Raw genomic sequence first — 21,440 nt, forward strand, 5'->3', positions numbered from 1 at the left:
AAATATATATTAATTTGTGACCTGGTGTTTACTGTTTTTGTGACGGTGAAGTCTTTGGATGTGTAAAGGAACAGTTTGCAGGATTGGGTAGTGTTGTATTATTTTCGGGGTTATCTTTGAAGTAAGGGTGCTAAGAGATCCAAAGTTATTTAAAAAGGTTAATTTGAGTTCATGGAATAAATATTGTTTGTTTTAAAACCACGTGTCTATAATTGTAATACTACCTGGGGAACAAGCCATGTGCCTCAAAAGCAACAATCCATTAAAGGTGGGGGTTGGTTGAACGCCATGATACATTTTGGGGTTCTGAATATACCTCTCCCATAACACAATCACCAAACCTAAAATTTAAAAATTGCACCTCAAATGAATTAGCAGTATGGAATGACCCAGTAAAAAGGGAATCTGGCAAAATTGCTCAAAAAGATTTAGTGAAAAAGCTTTTGGCTGCCATAAATGCAAAAAACCTTCCTGCTAGCTCTTCCCAAGAACGCCATCCACTCAATTTGAAAATTCTAGAAACCACAAAGGCTCCAAGAGGATTCCCTAGCACATCCCTTTAGGGTACTCCCCAAATCCAACACTGTGGAGCCTGGAAGTTACGGGCCATTACATTATGTAATTCACAGTGTGATATTTCTCCTATTGCATGATTCAGGGGGGATAGCAATTCAGTTAAATACTTGTCAAAGTTGATGAATTAATTTCAGGCTATATCACAGTTTAAGGCTCTATCAATAGAATATGACATCAATATAATATAAATGGGTATAGGAGTATCCTTGAATTGGCAAAAATAATGGCATTGCAAGAAAGTATAATTCTGACTGGCAGCATCATAACATAAAGGGAACAAGAGTGCCCCACGGTTAGTTAGTAATGGCAAAACAATGATTGTGTGATCTTTGTGCCGGTCACACTGTTTCTGGAGGCACTTTACATTCAATGGCACGATGGTAATGAAAAGATTTGTACTTTGAAAGTAACATGGCAACTTTAAGTCTTGTCACTACAGGACATGGCTGTTGAAAATGATGGGTGCTCGGGCAGCACGGTGACGCAGTGGGTTAGCCCTGCTGCCTCATGGTGCCGAGGTCCCAAGTTCGATCCCAGCTCTGGGTCGCTGTTCATGTGCAGTTTGAACGTTCTCCCCGGTGTTTGCGTGGGTTTCGCCCCGACAACCCAAAGATGTGCAGGGTAAATGGATTGGCCACGCTAAATTGCCCCTTAATTGGGAAAAAAATAATTGGGTACTCTAAATTTAAAAAAACAAGAAAATGATGGGTGCTTGCTGTTCAGAGAACTATTCTAGAGCTCAACGAGAGACTTGAGCCAGTTTGGTGCTATACTCCATTATCAAAGTTTTATACATTCATTGTTGCAATTCTTATGTACAAAATATTCTAAACTTTTTCATGCAAATGTTTGCTTTGAATGTGCAATTTGATGGAAGTGCAGCATCTAAATACAGGGCTTCGAACCTCCAAACCTAGAAATGAAGTGATGAACAGACTGGGAAAGAGTTTATTACACAGGCCTGACCAGCCTTCCAAATGTTATGGTTTGGGTTTTTTTTCAACTTTTTGTTCATGAGAAATTATTTTGTGACTCAAAGAGGTGAATGTCATTTCTGTTTGCATGACAACAATGTGACATCTGGAATCCAGAAATTGCATAGCCTGAAATTGACTCAATTTTGACAAATATTTAACTGAAATACTGCCTTTACCTGCCATTCCCCCCCCTCCCCCCCCCCACCCCCCGAAGCACGCAATAGCACTGCTGCCTCATAGCTCCAGGGTCCCAGGTTTAATTCCTGCTTTGGGTGACTGTGTAGAGTTTGCACTTTCTCCCAGTGTCTGCGTGGGTTTCTTCCGGGTGCTGTTTCCTCCAACTGTCCAAAGAAGTGGGCAAACAAAATTGCCCCTTGGTGTCTAAAAGGTTAGGTGGTGTTACTGGGTTACGGGTAAAGGGTGGAAGCACGGGATTGGGCGGGGTGCTCTTTCTGGGGGCTGGTGCAGGCTCGATGGGCCGAATGGCCCCCTTCTGCACTGTAAATTTTATCATTCAATGAGATGTGCTAGGGAATCCCTCTTGGAAATTCCCAGGTAAGGCTTTTACATGACAATTGTTCAGAGATAGTAACTTCCACTGGACAATTGTGCAGCGCTGGGAACCATCTGACGTGAACTTTGGATGGTTCTGCCAACTTTACACCAATAGTTACACTGAAAAAGTTGGAAGAAATAAAGCCACTTCTAACTTAAGTGTAACTATTTTAAACACCCAGACTGAGCCATGCAAAGGACAACCCCCCCCCCCACACACACACACCCACCCACACACACACACCCACCCACACACACACAACACACAGCCCCACGCAAATGGACCTGACATGCCACTATTGAAAATGATGGTGCTTGCTGTTCAGAAAACTATTCTAGAGCTCAACAAGATATTTAAGCATAGGATGGTGCTGTACGCATTCACTTCCCTGGACACTTCTCTGGTCTGTCACTCACTGGGCCATTTAAAACTACCTGCTTTACAGCAGCCAGTGCAGCTGAGTTCGCAGCTCCAGCTGGTGGAGGTTGGAACTAAGTTTTCCAGAGTAAGTCAGTGCACCTGAGACTCTTGCAATTTCAGCGGGCCTTTATACCACTGGGTGGAAGTTATGGCCCAATTTTTTTTTAAAGTTCTACATTAATGTGAACTTTGACAAATTAATTAATGTGTCTAGTTTGGATCATCAAGACACAAAGAGAAGCATTCAGGCACTGGAAGCAGTGAAGAGAAGAGTCGCAATGTCAATGCTCTGACTTCTGGGGAAAGACTGGTTAAACTTGTGTCTTTCCATCTGAAAAAGAGGCAACCGAGAGGTGATCTTGTAGAAGTGTGTAAGCTAGTAAATGGTATGGAAAAGGCAAATCCAGAAAATTGCTTAAAATTAAATTAGCTCATAGAAAAGGGGCCACTGATTCAAAACAGTAAAAGATGAACAATGGCTAATGAAAGGAAGATATTTTTTCTGTACCTGAAGTGAGCTCAGATCAAATGGTGGAATAATTTAAGAAACGGTTTGAGACTGCAATCGTGGTGGTGGTGGTAGGAAGTCTGGACTCTTACGGAATTGATGAACTGAAATGGGCCAAATAACTTTCCTCATCCAACATTACCTGATGATTTCTAATTGGTATGATGATATCTGTTCAATATTTCCTGATGCTTGGTTTGAGATGCAGCTTTGCTGATTGGACTATTAAGCCTTATCTAGTATGACATAAGATGATTAATATTGCTTCATTTTGGTTACGTGCTACTACCAAATGCCATTTATAGCAGAATCTGTTCACAATATTGTGGTGCTTTTCGAGAGGTTTTTTGAAATCCAGAATGACTCCATTTGATCTCACCAATAAAAGTTAACCTGTCTTTCACTTTCAATTGCAAATCCTCACCACTATGCGCATGCACCATTGTTTCTATGTCAGTACAGTGGCCTACAAGGGAATTCGATTGATAACAAATGTAACCTAGTACAATAACTTCTGAAATTTTAGCAGCAAAGAGCAACAATTACCAAAAATGTTACTACTGAAGTTACTGTATTTGGTCATGTGAGCACAAGTGCATTAAAATGTAGAAAGTCTGTATTATCTACACAGGTTACCCGTGGATCTTCAGCTAGCTTTTACAGGCAGTTGTTTGATACAAATTAAATGCAAATTTGCTTTTGATTTTGCAGTATTAGTCGGCATTTAATTCTGTACTGCCATATCAGTATTTTTCATGTTCATTTTATTTGTTCTACTATCACTTCTTTAATAATGGTATTTTTTGTTTTAAGGATGTCCCTTGACGGAACAAACTGTTGTTAAGCCCAGTTGCTATGTGTCATATGCTACACCAGTCAGTCCCACTCCTATTACAACTCAGCTAATAGAAAATACATACAGCCCCGTTTGGGACCACCAACAGCAAACAAGGTACTGTATGTACTGCATGATATTTCATGATGTACCTTTAAATCTGGTCTGTAAGAGAAATAAGAGCAGCAGTTTGAAAGAGTAATAAATTCCCCAATCTTCCAGAGTAAATTGATTAATCTCATGTTGTTCCACCAGGATTATTATTCCAAAACAAAACCTGATTCCTATATGTTCTTATGGAACAGAGGTAGGCCCATCCAGCCTGCTCTGACATTGAACACGATCATGCTTCATCTTTTAGTCTCCCCCACCTCTCTTCTCTGAGAGTCCAAAAAACTGCATTATCTCTGCCGTACGTTTATTTAACAATGAAGCATCTACAACCTAGTGGGGTCAGGAATTCCAAAGATACACAGCAGTTTAAGTGAAGAAATGTTGTCTCATCTCAGTCCTAAATGATCAGCCTCTTATCCCAGCCAGTACCCTCCTATTCTAGATTCTGCAAGCGGGAGAAACAATCTTTCAGCGCTAGCCTGTCTTCAACCCTTAATTCAATACAGTAAGACTCTTCTCACAAATCATCCATCTTTAAATAGTTCCAATTGAACTGAAATTTTAGTAGATCTGTTTGTTCAAACCAAAGCTACAATGGCACAAAGTCACTAATGTGCCTTCAAAACTCCATCCGAGTATCCAGCCATTGCCAGAGAATCAATTGCAGTGTATTATCATGCTCCTTCACCTTTTCCTCAGGGGTCCCCCAATGATCTCTCCTTGAGCCCCCTCCTATCTCTTATCCATTTGCTGTCCTTCAGTGACATCATCCAATAATACATTAGGTTCCACATGTACACTGGCAGCAGCCACTCCACCTCACTTGGTCCCACCGTTGCTTGTCTGACATCCAGTACAGGATGTGCAAGAATTTTCTCCAACTAAATAGTGGGAAGACCAAAACTCTTGTCTGCAGGCCCATTGTGTCCTCACCACGGATTCCTTTCCCAGCCACCTACTTTCCCTTATCCTTGGCCACTGTTTGAGGAAGAGACAGATATTCTGTTTGACTCGAAGGTGAATTTCTGATCCCCCTAATACACTCTATCACCAAGGCTCCCAACTCCATATCCATAACATCACCCATCTCTGCCCTGCTGCTGAAACACTAATCCATAACTTTATTCAATGATTCCCATGCATTCCTGACCAGCCTCATATTTAGCACCCTCCATAAATTGAGCTCACCCAAATCTCTGCTGTCCACTTCCCTTTTTTTTAATTTTAAAGTAATCAATTCATTTTATTTTCTAATTAAGTAGCAATTTAGCATGGCACCTATCCTGCACATCTTTGGGTTGTGGGGGTCAGACCCACGCCACCATGCTGCGCCAAAGCTGCCCACGTCCTAACTTGCAACAAGTCCTGAACATCTGCTTTGTGATGTGGGTCACCTATTTATTTATGTGGGGAATTAACAGCAGTAAAATGGTGAGTAGGACACCAATTAATTGTGTTGTTTGCAGTGACTTCCATTTATACAATTGCAGGCTGCCCAAGGAGTTATTACTGGACCCACAGCAAACTCTGGTTTTCAAAGTATGGCATAAAGCAGGTAACTGTTTTAAAATGTAATTTTATTCTGTTTATCTGTTTAGGTTACTAATCTGTTTCTTTAAAACTTAGCAATTGCTACAGATGTGCATATTACATAATAGAAGCTTAGTTGACATTTCAATCTCTGAATTACTTAACCAGAACATGTTGAAGTATAATGTATGCTGTTAAGCTGGGTGGATACAGAAACTCTGCACACAGTGGACTTAGTGAATCTCATGCATGCACACTCTGACGAATATTTATACATTGATCTGGCAATAAACTGGGGGGAAATAAAGTGGATTTTTTTTTATTCGTCCTTGTGGACGTTGCTGGCTGGGTCAGCATTTGTTGCCTATCCCTAATTGTCCTTGAACTGAGCAGTTTCTTCAGTGACTTCAGGGCAGTTGAGAATCAACCCCATCTTTGTGTGCGTCTGGAGTCACACGTAGGCCAGTGTAAGGGCGGCAGACTTTCTTCCCTGAAGGACATTAGTGAACCAATAAGTATAGTCAATAAGTAAACAAATAGACTTCAGGTTGCACATAAGGTAGCTCCCATCATGGTCTTTGTTTTGGAGACTTTATAACCCGGTTCCTGGGGATTTTGATTATCAAAACCGGCCCATCATATGGGATAAGGAATTTGTCATTGGAAATATGCCAATCAAGAAGAGTTTTTCTTTGTTGTTTTTAAAAAAAATTTAGAGTACCCAATTCATTTTTTACAATAAAGGGACAATTTAGCGTGTTCAATCCACCTACCCTGCACATCTTTGGGTTGTGGGGGCGAAGCCCATGCAGACACGGGGAGAATGTGCAAACTCCACATGGACAGTGACCCACAGTCGGGATCGAACCTGGGACCTCGGCGCCTTGAGACTGCAATGCTAACCACTGCGTCACCGTGCTGCCCAAATCAAGAAGAAAGTTGGTGGCAAGAGGATTGCAGGGGTAATCCATCAACGGAGCCAAAAAGCCCACAAAGCTCAACAGGAGGGGAGGTGGCGTACCCGGCCTTGGGTGTGGCTGCTCGTATCACGGCGGAAACGTTGACGGGATGATGGAGCAGCACTTTTTTTTAAAAAAGTTTCCAAAAAATTTGATGAGCAGGGCAAGGTGATGATGGAAACCCTTAAGCAGCCAATTGAGGAGGCACTTGGCCCGATTCAGGAGAACCTGGTAAAGACCTCTTGTGGTGAAGGAGCATGGAGAGTTGCTGAAGGGTGTGGAGGCGGCCTTAAGTTGGGATACTGTTGGTGGAGGAGAGGAACGAGGTTTTGAGGGTGTGGTGAATGTGATTCACACCGGATTATAACCTGTATATACATGTGTCTATATTGTAAGTGCAGTTGCACTATCTGACCTCCAGGAGGAGTAGCTCTGGGAATGCTTGAGAGTTGTACGGGGCTCCTCCCTTGGCTCTGCCCAGGACTCCTCCCCCCGGGAGCTGCTGTATAAAGATCAGTGCCACAGGGTCAGCCGGCCAGTTCACCGAAAGTTCAACAGCTAACAGGCTGGCTCTGTTGTAAGTATATTAAAACTGCTTTTCTAATCATACAAGCACGTGTCCGTAGAATTGTTGGTTCCAACAATTTAATATACTTAGGAAACAGCCGAAGAAATCATGGAAGCAGCCCTCAAGCCCGGACGCCTAGAACTCGACCCACAGGATGCAGAGGCTAAGGAAATTTTTTCCCACTGGCTGAGATGTTTTAAAGCCTACCTAGCAGAAGCCAGCACCGCTGGAACAACGGAGGAACAAAAACTCAGCCTACTGCACGCGAGGGTAAGCCACAGAATCTCCACACAGCTGAATCCGGCCGGTTCTTACACCGCAGCGCTGGCAATACTGGACAAAATGTACGTTAGGCCCATTAAAGAGGTTTATGCACGCCACGTGTTTACGACTCGCCATCAGCGGCCTACAGAAACGCTTGCCGAATTTGTAAGGGAATTGAACAACCTTTCCAATGACTAATTATCAAGCCGTTACCGCGGCTGAGCATAGGGAGCTTGCTATGCGGGATGTTTTCGTAGCGGGCCTTAGGTCTAACTATGTGCGCCAAAGACTGCTAGAAAAGGGGGCCCAGGACTTAGACACTACTGTGGAGGCTGCTACCACTATGGAAGTTTCCTTCCGCAACCTCACGTCATTTCCCGCGGACCCCGCGACCCTATCGTGGACCCCCGACCAACAATCCCCCCAGGCCTGTGCCACACGGCCCCCCAGCTACCGCGCTGCCAAAGCCAGTTACTCTGCTGCCCCAGCCAGTTACTCTGCTGCCCCAGCCAGCTGCTCCAGCCAGCTACTCAGCTGCCCCAGCCTGCCATTTCTGTGGCCAAAGCCAGCACCCGCGGCAGCACTGCCCAGCCTGATCCGCGACCTGCAGCAGCTGCGGGAAGAAAGGCCACTATGCCAGAGTGTGTCTCACGAAAAAGGCCCCAGTTTTTAACTCCCCTGCAGAGAGAACAAATCGCTTCCAACACCAGCGGGTCCGCGGGGCCCGAAACGCTGCGGCCTACGCCCTGACTCCGCCCCCCACCCGCCACATGAGATCCATGGGGGCCGTCATCTTGGCAAACCCCCACCATGCGGCCGGCCACGTGCGACTCATGGGGGCCGCCATCTTCCTCGCCGCTCACCACGTGCAATCCACGGGCCCCATCTGCATCGGCATGCTCAGAAAGCTCATCTGAAGAATACGACTTCCTCGGGCACTCACCACGTGGCCCGCAACTCAACGCAGTCACCCTGGATCAATCCCGCCCCAAGCACCTACGAAGTCCGATGGCGGAGGTCCAGATCAACGGTACAGCACGCCATGCCTCTTTGACTCCGGGAGCACCGAGAGCTTTATACATCCAGAACTGGTAAGACGCTGTTCGCTTTCTATTTTTCCGGTGAGCCAAACTATCGCCCTCGCTTCGGGCTCCCACTCAGTCCAAATCCAAGGACGCACCGTCGCTACGCTCACAATTCGAGGCGCTAGTTATTCTAAATTTAAACTTACGTCCTGCCCGACCTCTGCGCGCCACTCTTATTAGGTCTGGATTTCCAGTGCAACCTCAAGAGCCTCACCCTCAGCTTCGGCGGGCCCCTGCCCCCACTCACTATCTGCAGCCTAGCCACGCTGTGCATCTCCTCCTCTCCCCCCCCCCCCCCCCCCCCTCCTCTCTTCATCAATCTCACTCCAGATTGCAAGCCAGTAGCTACTCGCAGCAGGCGATACAGCCTACAAGATAGGGTCTTTATCCGTTCGGAGGTCCGACGGCTGCTCAGTGAGGGGATCATAGAGGCCAGTAATAGTCCCTGGAGAGCTCAGGTGGTGGTCGTCAAGACCGGGGAGAAATTTTGCATGGTCGTCGACTATAGCCAGTCCATTAACCGCTTTGCGCTCCTAGACGCGTATCCCCTCCCCAGAATTGCAGACATGGTTAATCAGATCGCCCAATATCGGCTCTTTTCCACGGTGGATCTGAAGTCTGCATACCACCAGCTCCCAATCCGCCCGGAGGACCGCCACTACACGGCGTTCGAGGCCGATGGCCGCCTCTTCCATTTCCTCCGGGTTCCCTTCGGCGTCACTAACGGGGTTTCGGTGTTCCAACGAGCAATGGACCGAATGGTAGACCAGTACGGGCTGCGGGCCACGTTTCCGTATCTGGATAATGTTACCATCTGCGGCTATGACCAGCAGGACCACGACGCCAACCTCCACCATTTTCTCCAAACGGCACAGAAATTAAATCTCACTTATAACAAGGAGAAATGCGTTTTCCGCACAAACAGACTGGCCATCCTCGGCTACGTCGTGGAGAACGGAGTCCTGGGCCCAGACCCGGACCGCATTGCCCCAAAGCCCTCAAACGGTGCTTGGGGTTCTTTTCATACTACGCCCAGTGGGTCCCTCAATATGCGGACAAAGCCCGCCCACTCTTTAAGGCCACACAATTTCCCCTGTCTGCTGAGGCGCGCCAGGCCTTCAGCTGCATCAAGGAGGACATCGCCAAAGCAGCCATGCGGGCGGTGGATGAATCCACTCCCTTTCAGGTTGAGAGCGACGCCTCAGAGGTAGCTCTAGCAGCCACTTTAAATCAGGCAGGGAGGCCCGTTGCATTTTTCTCCTGTACCCTATCCGCTTCAGAACTCCGACACTCCTCAGTCGTGAAGGAAGCGCAAGCCATCGTGGAGGCTGTTCGTCACTGGAGGCACTACCTCGCAGGTAGGAGGTTCACCCTCATCACTGACCAATGATCGGTTGCCTTTATGTTTGACAACTCGCAAAGGGGCAAAATAAAAAATGATAAAATCCTTCGGTGGAGGATCGAACTCTCCACCTCTAGTTACGATATTAAATATCAACCGTGGAAGCTCAACGAGCCCTCGGATGTCCTATCCCACGGGACATGCACCAGCGTGCAGATCAACCGTCTGAAAGCCATCCACGTGGACCTCTGCCATCCAGGCTCGACCACTGCATCAGAGCCCGAAACCTGCCTTTCTCCAACGAGGAGGTAAAAGCGGTCACCAGGGACTGCCCGATCTGTGCGGAGTGCAAACCGCACGTCTATAGACCAGACAGGGCCCACCTGGTCAAGGCTTCTAGGCCCTTTGAATGCCTTGCGATCGATTTCAACGGGCCACTTCCCCCCACTAACAAGAACATCTATTTCCTCAACATCATCGACGAGTTCTCCCGATTCCTTTTTGTCATTCCATGCCCTGATATGACTTCCCACACAGTCATTAGGGCCCTGCATAGTGTCTTCACCCTGTTCGGTTTCCCCAGCTACGTGCACAGCGACCGGGGTTCGTCCTTTATGAGCGACGAGCTGCGTCAGTACCTGCTCGACAAGGGCATCGCATCGAGCAGGACTACCAGCTACAACCCCAGGGGGAACGGACAGGTGGAGAGGGAGAACGCGACAGTCTGGAAGACCGTCCTGCTGACCCTCCGGTCCAGAAAATTCCAAGTCTCCCAATGGCAAGAAGTCCTCCCAGACTCGCTCCATGCTATCAGATCCCTCCTTTGTACAGCTACAAATCAAACCCCTCAAGAGCGACTATTCATTTTTCCTAGGGGCACTACCACGGGAGTCTCACTTCCGGCGTGGCTGAGGACACCAGGCCCGGTCCTCCTGAGGAAGCACGTCAGGGGGCACAAAACTGACCCCCTTGTTGAAAAGGTGCGCCTCCTCCATTCCAACCGCCAGTATGCATTTGTGAAGTTCCTGGACAGTCACCAGAACACAGTATCCCTTCGGGACCTGGCACCCGCTGGATCCAGCCCCCACCCCCACTGAGGAACCCCTTACCCCGTTCCCTATGCTGCCGCCTCCTCGCGACCCCGATCCCGCAAGCTCACCCCACCGGTTCCACGCGCCAGAACCAGCCTGCCAACAGTCTCCGGTCGAGCCAGAGGTGTATAAAGTTCGGATGAGACCCGCCCCGGAGTCTGCCATCGTACCCCAGCTTTCAACACCCACCCAGCCACCGCAAGAGGCTGCAACCCCGGTGCTCCGCAGATCGAAAAGAACAATTCGTCCACCGGACAGACTAACTCTGTGAGCCACCACTCCCGCTGGACTCGATTTTTTTCACAGGGGGTGAATGGGGTGAATGTGATTCACACCGGATTATAACCTGTATATACATGTGTCTATATTGTAAGTGCAGTTGCACTATCTGACCTCCAGGGGGAGTAGCTCTGGGAATGCTTGAGAGTTGTACGGGGCTCCTCCCTTGGCTCCGCCCAGGACTCCTCCCCCGGGAGCTGCTGTGTAAAGAGTGCCACAGGGTCAGCCGGTCAGTTCACCGAAAGTTCAACAGCTAACAGGCTGGCTCTGTTGTAAGTATATTAAAACCGCTATTCTAATCCTACAAGCACGTGTCCATAGAATTGTTGGTTCCAACAGAGGGCAAAGGTGGATGACGAGGAGAACAGGTCAAAGAGTCAGAACTTCAGAATCGTGGGGTTGCCAGAAGAGTTGGAGGGCTGACGTCGACTGAGTACATGCTTTTTTTGTGCATGAGGGGGGCACATGCGAATGTATCCTCCAGAGTTGGATCAAGTACACCGACAGTCGTCTCGGGCGAAAGAGCCACCACGGGCAATGATTATTGGATTCCATTATTGGAGTATTGTGTGCAGTTTTAGTGTCCTCATCTGGGGAAGAATGTTCTTGGTCTGGAGGGAGTACAGCGAAGGTTTACCAGGCTGATTCCTGAGATGGCAGGACTGTCATATGAGGAGAGGCTAAGTCAGTTAGGATTATATTCATTGGAGTTCAGAAGAGTGAGAGGGATCTCATAGAAACTTATAAAATGCTAACAGGATTAGACAGGATTGATTCAGAAAGAATGTTCCCGATGGTGGGGGTGGTCCAGAACTACGCGTTGTTGTTTGAGGATAAGGAGTAAACCTTTTAGCAGTGAGGTGAGGAGGAATGTCTTCACCCAGAGAGTGGTGAATCTGTGGAATTTACTACCGCAAAAAAGTAGTCGAGGCCAAATCGTTGTGTAATTTTTAGGAGTTAGATATAGCTTTTGGGGCAAAAGGGATAGGGGGGGAAGGCGGGATCAGGGCATACAACTTGATGATCAGCCATGATCCTAATGAATGGCGGAACAGACTTGATGGGCCAAATGGCCTCCTCCCACTTCTATTTATGTTTCTATGTATATGGCCTTAGGAGAGGGACGTTGCAGTTTGGTTACTCCTGCAGCCGGGAGGGCTGGGGAACGTTGTTTTTCTTTGTACTTTTGAACATACACCCTGTTTTGGGGGAGAGGCTTACCTTTTGCTGACTAAAGTTTTAGCTAGTGAGTGGGAGGAGGGGCTACGACTTGTTGGATCCGTTTGGACAAGGTTCAGTGAGCCTAGCTTGTTTGTTGGTGGGGTGAGCAGAAGGTTATTTTTTCTGATAAACGCTTCAGATTTGTTGGGGGGGGGCGGTGGTAAGGCTCTGACCGGGACTAAGGGCCTTTGTCTTGCAATAGGCGCAGGGTTGGTGTCTGACTTGGGTGGGCCCTGCGCCCAGGCCTACAGGAGATTGTGACCTTTCTCTTCCTCCTTTAGGAATTGGTCACCATAACTGGTTTGGGGAAGGGGGGATGGGATTGTGGTTTGGGGGATTTTTCTTTCATGGGTTGAGGTTTGTAAACAGTATTTTGTTTGTATGGTTTGTTTATTTTGTGGAAGTAGCTTTAAAAAAAAACACTTGTGCAGAATTTAGAAACAGCACCGCCCAACAAAGTACTCGTTGTGAGAAATGTCTTGGTTTAGTAGGGTGTTGCACTGAAATGGTATACTTGACCTGCACACTGCACCAAACTTGAATAATTGGAAGGAAAAGGTTCTTTCTCTGGTGTCCAGTAAACAAAGGTAGTTTTACATAAGAATTAGGAGCAGGCGTAGGCAGTTGAGTCTCTTGAGCTTGCTTCACCATTCAATATGATCATGGGTGATCATCTCTGTCTCAACTCCACTTTCCTGCCCGTTCTCCATAACCCTTCAACCCATTTCCAATTAAACATCTGCCTATCTCCTCAAATGTCCAGCATCCACCACACTCTGGGGTAGTGAATTCCATAGATTCATTATCCTTTGAGAAAAGTAATTTCTCCTCATCGCTATTTTAATCTGCTACTCCTTATCCTAAAACCATGCCCCACAAGAGCAAGCATCAGATGTATGTCTACTTTGTCAATCCCCTTTATCAATCCCCTCTAAACCGCAATTTGATCTCGTCTTATTCTCCAAACTGTTGCCTAAACTGTTCAATCTACATAAGAAAAACCTGTTGGACGGGATTCTCCGTTTCTGAGACTAAGTGTTGACGCCAACGCAGAATTTGTGGACCTTCACGACAGAAAAACTGTGGCACACCTGGACTGATTCCGCTACTATTAAGGGGCTAGCACCGGTGCAGCGTGGAACGCAATCGATTCCAATGAAAAACGGTGCGGAATTCACTGGGTCCGTGATTGACACTCGGGAGGCTGACAAGCTGCAGCCGTGCATACACATTACACTCCTCACACACACACATCCCAGCCAACAAGATGGCACTGCTTGTGCTGGAGAGTACCCATGCAGCTGATGGGTCGGCTTGGGCCAGGGGGGTGGCCTGGGGGACACCTATACTACCCATGGCACTAAGTTCACAAGTGGGCTGTTTGCGGTGTGTGCAGCTGTATGGCTGCCTTCCAGCTGCGGCAATGGTGTTCCGATCCCCTCCACTCTGACCCCAGAGCCACCTCCAGGCCACCCCCTGCTACTCCCCCCGGCCCTGGCAGAAGTATCCGGGGGAGCAGCTCAACTATTAGCACACTATGGCGATGTTGGACACTTTCCGTACCCCCTCTCTCTCCCTCGGCAGCTACCACCCCAGTTTCACGATTTTTAAAAGCACAAGGGATCTCGGCCCATCGGAGACGGAGAATCGCGGAGGCCCCGGAGAATACCGGGTCGGGATCGCTAGTGATATGCAAACAGTGTCTACTGTACGTGCGTTCCAGAACGCATTGATGCCGCTATCGAGGTGCTGGAACATTGCGATTTAGCGTCAAATCTGCACCTGCTGTGATTTTGGCGCCGGTAACAATTCTCCGCCCAATCGCCCTTCCCGATTTTGGTATTGGCTCACGGAGAATCCCGCCCGAAATCTTTGTAATCAATCCAGTGAACCTCCCCTGATCTGTCTCCAATACAATTACATCACTCCTGAAATGAGGGGACAAAAACTGGATACAATGCTCCTAAGAACAGCCTCGCTAATGCCCTGTACAGTTGCAGCAACACTTCCTACTTTTATATTCTATCCCTTTAGCTATAAATGCCAAATTCCACTTTCCTTCCTTATTATCTGCTTATCTGCTGTACCTGCCGACTAGTTTTGTGATTCAAGCACAAAGACACACAGATCCCTCTGCATTGAAGCACTCTGAAGTTTCTCTTCATTTACATAGTAGGCTGCCTTTCTATATGTTTAACAAATCTACTGCTGATTTTTGAGGATATAACTAATAAAATAGGTACAGGAGAACCAGTAGGGGTGTTGTATTTGGATTTCTGAAGGCTTTTAATAAGGTCCCTCATAAGAGGTGTTAGGAAATCAAAGGTAGTTTTAAGGGATTCATATTTGTTATGGTAAACCATTAGAAATAAGGTGTAGTTTTAGGTGTGTTTACTTCATGTTTCTGTGGCTGGAAGGGTAAAACCTCTAGTTAGATTCATGCTGGACAAAGGTGTTTGTATGTGTGGGGTTGGTTAAGTTCCAGTTGTGTTTCTATTGTACTCAAAGAGGGCTACAGCATGAAGAGTTAATAGAAAAGCACAAGCATATGGGGTAGCTTAGCAACTGGAGGACATTATAAGGATAAAAAAAGCTTTTGGGTTTAGCTGAATTTGTGGGCAGTTAGAGACAGGACCTCGGGGAGTGAACATCTCTCAACTCTGCCAGAAGAACGACTGGACTGGGCAGGAGCTGCAAAGAGGCAGGTATCCTAAAGTACAAGTTACAGTCCTGACCAGGGAATTGGGAGAGAAAGAGTGTTTAAGGCACTTGGAAGTTTACAGACCAAAAACCAAGGTATTCAGAAGAATTAATTAAAGAGTATACAAAGTGTTCTGAGTTGAAGAGACAATTGCAGTAACTAGATTTAAAGTGGGACGCAGACCTCGAGAGGTAAATGAAATGTTTACCATTTTAATGCAGTTTGGGAATGAAGTTGAGCCATTGTGAGCAGTTTGCATAGCATTGAAGACGAGGAAATCCTAAACGGGTTGGTGTGGATTGGATTAGTCGTTAAAAGTAGGGTTGTAGCGTTGTTTAAAAATGTTGTTTTGAAAATCTGGTCTGGGTTTTGGAATGCAAGAACTAAAGAAAGGATGATTATTATTATGAGAGAAGATTTTTAAAGCGTGGTTTTCAGAATGGAGTGTGGAAACTCTCTCGTGAGAATCATCTGGGGAGGTTCTGAGGAGACGTCCACAAACATTCACTTGGGGTTCAGAGTGGAGCATGTATTTGCCCACAGTCATCTTGTGTGCTTAAAAGGGACTAGTTAATATCATTGTAGATTAGGTGTTACTTTGTAATCTGTCTTAATCCTAAAACCTGTGTGTAACTGTTACCATAAAGGGGGGAGGGGGTGGAGTAAAGACATTTTGTATCGTAATCCAATTTTTAAAAAAAAATTTCTTGTTAAAACTAATTAGAGATCCTAACTCTGTTCCTCCAAGTTTTATTTAAAAAAAGTAAAAGCTACAGACTTTCGAGCTAGGGTTCCATTCAGGGACCTTCCCGCCCAGTTATAACACCAATTGGGCTCATAACAATCGCTAATGAAAGCGCTACAAAGTGTAAATAGTAACAAACTCATAAGGCTTTTCTCTTCACATAGTGCATTATCAAATCATATTAAATGCTGTGTTTTGTGTTTTAGATATTGATCGGGTTATAGGGTTTGCCACTGTAGATCTTTCTGCTTTATTATCCGGATTCCTAACTATTTGTGGCTGGTACAATATCACTGATTTTAGTGGTCAATGCCAAGGACAACTTAAAGTAGCAATTACCCCTTTGGAGAATATCCATCACCTGAGAGAGAAGAGATCGACCCAAACACACAAACAAGTAGCAGGTTCTGTAAGTATTTTTTTTCTTGATTTGTTGGAAATAAGTTGGTCACTGAAGGCGGAGGTTGAGCAAAGCAATTGGTCTGAACATAGATAATGTCAGTTCAACACGATGGTAGTGCAATGAGTTAGCGTTAAAGCACTACTGCAGGCTGGCAGAAGATAAGTGCACATCTGGGATTCCGCGTACAAAAGTTCATTATTCACTCCTATGGTGATGTGGTGGCTTTGAGCTAACATCGAAGAATGGCATAACAACACAGTAGTCAACAGTAATACAAGAAACGCAGCATTAAATTTGCACAATGCATGACGTGAGGGGTGGAGCTGGAAGAGAGACTGGACTGTGATTGGGGAGCTGGTAAATGTATAAATGCTATAACTTTCTTTTCATTGACATGAATTGTAATTTACCTCACTTCACATTGTTACAGAGTTCAAGTTATTGGTTGGGTTGATTGGCATTCTGTGTTGCGACGGCTATTTTAGTGAATTGTATGGGTTGGATTGGTGTTTTGTTTTCTCTGGGACTTGGGGGGACGACTGTCTCCCTTTGTTGGGGGGGGGGGGGGGGGGGGGGGAGGGGAGCCACCCACGCCATCTATCTAAAATCAGCTAGTGAACGGAGGTGAGGTGAGAGGAGGGCTGCGGACATTGGAGCCTGGTTAGCAGGTTTCGATGAGCCTACGAGGCGAGCAAGGCGGGCGGGGGGAAGGGATCAATGCTGGGAGATGTATTTTCGAGAGGAAATGTAGGGGGAGATTTTGGGAAGGGGGAAGGGGTTCGATGTTAATAATGGATAGGGGCAGTCAGGCTCATGGGGCAGGGCCCGGTGGTAGAATGATATTGGATAAGAAGGGGGGATGAGAGACCCCCAGTTAGGATTGTCATGTGGATTGTGGGGGGGGAGGGTAGTAGAGAGAGAGAGAGAGACTGGAACTTGGTGCAGGAGTCAAGGTTGGACAGGTCACGGCCGCGCTTGCTGTTCCCATCGGTGGTGGGGGGGGGCAAAGGCATTGGCTGGACAATGGTCGAAATGGGAGGGGTGAACTCTTGGAGGTTTCTGCACCCGTGGGAACGGGAGTACTCATTTTTCTCAGCAGTCCATAAGGTGTACTCTCAGATTGACTTTTTCGAGGTGGGGAAGGCTTTGCTGGCTGGGGTTATGGGGTCGGAATACTCGGCAATTGTGGTATCAGATCATGCTCCGCATTGGGTGGATACGGTACTGGAGAAGGGGGTAACACAGAGGCCGGGGTGGAAATTAGGTGTGGGTCTTTTGGGGACCAAGGGTTCTGTGACAAAATTGAAAAGGTAATTGAGGAATATGTAGGTTTCAAATGTACGGGTGAGGTGACGAAGGCAGTTGTCTGGGAGGCTCTAAAGGCGGTGGTGAGGCGTGATGTGATCGTGTTTAAGGCCAGAGTGGACAAAGAGGAGAGGTTGGAGCGGCAGAGGGCAATAGATTAGATGTTGGAGGTAGATAGGAGTTATGCAGAAGATGGGGACCCAGCGAAGTTGGAAAAGAGGAAGGAACTACAGGCGGGCTTTGACCGATATCTGCCAGGAAGGTGGTGCGCCAACTGAGGTGAGCGAGGGGTGCAGTTATGAACATGGAGATAAGGCGTATGTTAGCAGGTCAGCTCCGGAGGGAAGCAGTGGCAAGGGAAATTCTTCAGGTGAGGGATAGGGCAGTGAAGTTGGTGGTGGCTCCGGATCTGATTAACAAGGTCTTTGAGGAATTCTATGTACAGGTCAAAGCCACCTGGGGGAGACGGGGAGATGCAGGAATTTCTAGATGGGTTGGAGTACCCGAGGCTAGGGGAGGGGGACAGGGCTACATTAGAGGGAGTAATAATGGAGCAGGAGATGGAAGATGTGATTGGGAGGATGCAGTCGGGAAGGTGGCCGGATCGGTTTCCGGTGGAATATTATAAAAAAATTCAAGGATAAACTGGCACCCCTGATGGTGGGGATGTTTGAAGAGGCGATAGGGGAGGGGGTGTTGCCACAAACCTTGGGGCAGGCATCGATTTCCCTGTTGCTAAAAAAAGATAAGAATCCGACGGAGTGTATGTCCTAGCGGTCCATGTCACTTCTGAATGTGGACGCAAGAGTATTGGCGAAGGTACTGGTGGGTAGGCTGGAGGAATGCCTCCCGAAGGTGATAGGTGAAGATCAGATGGGGTTCGTGAGAGGGAGGCAGCTCTTTTCAAACGTTAAAGGGTATTGAACGTGGTTATTGCACCGGCAGGGGAAGGAAACAGAGGTGGTTGTGACATTGAACGCTGAGAAGGCGTTTGACCGGGTAGAATGGAGGTACTTGATGGCAGTTCTGGAGCGTTTTGGAATTGGACCAAGATTTGTGGGTAAAGCTACTATATAAGGAGCCGAGGGCGAGTGTCCGCACAAATAACATCAGCTCGAGATACTTTTCTCTCCATCGTGAGACTAGACAGGGATGTCCTATGTCCCCCCTGCTGTTTGCTCTCGCGATTGAGCCGTTGGCCATCGCATTCAGAAGTTGGGGTATGGAAAGGAATAGTGCAGGGGGGGACAGAGCATAGGGCGTCCTTATATGCCGATAACTTGCTGTTATACGTGTCGGAACCGAGTGTGTCGATAGGGGGAATACTGGAGCTGATTCAGGTGTTTGTGTCTTTCTCGGAGTACAAGCTAAATCTAGACAAGAGTGAGTATTTTGTGGTGTCTCAGCCGGGGGGTGGGGGCAGGGATGTGGTGGCTGCCATTCCATAGGGCAGGGAATCACTTTAGATACCTGGGGGTGGAGGTTGTCTGGGGGGGGGGCTCTGCAGGTACAACATTTCTAATTTGGTGGGGAGCGTGAAAGCTGATCTGGCAAGGTGGGATGGTCTCCCTCTGTCGCTGGCCAGTCGGGTACAGACGGCTAAAATGAACGTGTTGCTGCGATTTCTGTTTATTTTCCAATGCCTGCCGATTTTCAAGCCAATAGCATTTTTCTGAGAGATTGAAGGAATGATTATTTTGTTCATATGGGGAGGGAAGGTGGCCAGAGTTAGAAAGGTGCTGCTACTGGGGGGAAGGCAGGCAGGGGGTTTCGGTCTTCTGAACCTGATGTATTATTACTGGGCAGCGAATGTGGAGCTGGGTCAGAGGGGTTGATTCCCAGTGGGTCAGAATGGAGGAGAGTTTGTGCAGGGGGTCGGGATTGAAAGCACTAGCAACAGCGCCGCTCCCGATGGCCCCGGGGAAATACTCAGGGAGTTCGGTAATAATAGCCGCATTGAGAATTTGGAGGAAGTTTCGCCAACACTTCGGGTTGGGGGCAGGGTCAAGGAAAATGCCGATTCGGGGGGACCACAAATTTGCACCAGGGAAATGGGATGGAAATTTTCGGAAATGGAAGGAGAAGGGGATTAGGACACTAAAAGATTTGTTTCTTATGGGTCGGTTTGCAGGATTGAAGGAGTTGGAAGTGAAGTATGGGCTGGAGCCTGGAGAAATGTTTAGATACATGCAGGTTCGAGATTTTGCCAGAAAGGAGATGCAGAGCTTCCCGGTGGAGCCGGCCTCCACGTTGCTGGAGGAGGAGCTGACGACAGGGGGACTGGAGAAGGGGGTAGTGGCGGTTTACGGAACTATTTTGGAAGAGGAGAAGGCACCACTAGAAGGGATAAAAGCAAAGTGGGAGGAAGAGTTGGGAGAGGATATATGGAGGAGGGGTTCTGGTGTGAGTTGCACCGGAGAGTGAACACCTCCACCTTGTGCGCGGGCAGATGTTGTAGCCTTCACCTCGTTGATCGCCCAAAGGCATATCCTGATGGGTTGGACAGCAAGGGGCTGTTTTGCACAGGGCTAAATCGCTGGCTTTGCAAGCAGGCTAGCAGCACGGTTCGATTCCCATCACAGCCTCCCCGAACAGACGCCGGAATGTGGCGACTAGGGGCTTTTCACAGTAACTTCATTTGAAGCCTACTCCTGACAATAAGCGATTTTCATTTCATTTCATGGAGAGCAACCTCTCCACCCTGTGTCCTGGCATGGCGGGGGGGCCTGTTGGATTTCTTGACTCTTGAGAAGGTCACGTTTGAACTGAGGGGAAGGACGGAGGGGTTCTACAATTCATGGGCATTATTCATTATGCACTTTCCAAGAACTGGATAACATCGAACATTAGTTGCGGGGGGGGGGGGGGGGGATGGGAGGGTTGTGGGGAGGGGGACTGTGTTTGTTAATGGTGACTATGGGTGATTACTGATTCCTTTTTGTCATTTGTTTATGTGAACATGCGGGCTAATGTTTGGGGTTTGGTGGGAGGATGGGATTGTTGTTATTAATATGGGGATTGACATATTTGTTACTGATTATTGTTTATCGTTGGTGGGTGTAAATTTGGGAGAAAATGTGAAAAAGGAGGAGAATAAAAATATTTTAAAAAACAATTTGCACAGCGCGAAGTCTCACGAGCAACAGTCAGAGAATTCTTTGGAATTCTGTACCCCTCCGAGGGCTGTTGAAGGCTCAGTCATTGCACACATTCAAATCAGAGATTGATCGATTTCTAGATACTAATGACATAAAGGGATAATGCAGAAAGATTTTTTATTTTTATTTTTCCAATTAGGGGGCAATTTAGCATGGCCAATCCATCTACCCCGCGCATCTTTTGGATTCTGGGGGTGAGACCCATGCAGACACTGGGAGAATGTGCAAACTCCACACGGACAGTGACCCGTGGCCGGGATCGAACCCGGGACCTCGGTGCCGTGAGGCAGCAGTGCTAACCACTCTATAATGCAGAAAGATGTCCCTGAGGTAGAAGATCAGCCATGATGCACTTAGATGGCGGAGCAGGCTCGAGGTACCAAATGGCTTACCCCTGCTCCTATATTCCTAAATGATCAGATTGTTGATTTTAATGATGTTGCTTGAGGGATAAATATTGGCCAGAGAAGAACTCTTGACTTCTGAAATATTGCGTGGGATCTTTACATCCACCTGAGAAGGTTGTGGTGTAACATCTCATCTGAAAGATGGCACCTCCAACAGGGCCGTATTCCCTCAGTATCAAATTGAGGTGTCAACCTAGATGAAGTCTCTGGACTGAGACTTCAATTTTAGTTAGTTGAATTAGCAGAATTAGTTGAGTGCAGATCTGCCACCTTTTGTAAACTGCTGCAGTCTTTCTAATGTGGGTGCATCAGAATGCTGTTGGGAGGGGAATGCCAGGTTTTTAGCCCAACAACAGTGAAAGAGTGGTGTGTGGCTTGGAGGTGAATTTGCAGATT

At 47.3% G+C, this 21,440-nt stretch overlaps 1 protein-coding gene across 1 annotated transcript in view; it reads left to right on the forward strand.

Moving 5' to 3' along the window:
• Positions 1–21,440, forward strand: part of c2cd3 (C2 domain containing 3 centriole elongation regulator) — a 173,547-nt gene that overhangs the window by 120,869 nt on the left and 31,238 nt on the right. The window contains exons 25-27 of the mRNA XM_038817737.1: positions 3,851–3,989; positions 5,477–5,541; positions 15,978–16,180. Of these exons, the coding sequence (XP_038673665.1) occupies positions 3,851–3,989; positions 5,477–5,541; positions 15,978–16,180 (407 nt within the window). The remainder of the gene's footprint in view (positions 1–3,850; positions 3,990–5,476; positions 5,542–15,977; positions 16,181–21,440) is intronic.

Source organism: Scyliorhinus canicula, chromosome 14 (assembly GCF_902713615.1).
Source record: "Scyliorhinus canicula chromosome 14, sScyCan1.1, whole genome shotgun sequence".
Lineage (NCBI taxonomy): Eukaryota > Metazoa > Chordata > Chondrichthyes > Carcharhiniformes > Scyliorhinidae > Scyliorhinus > Scyliorhinus canicula.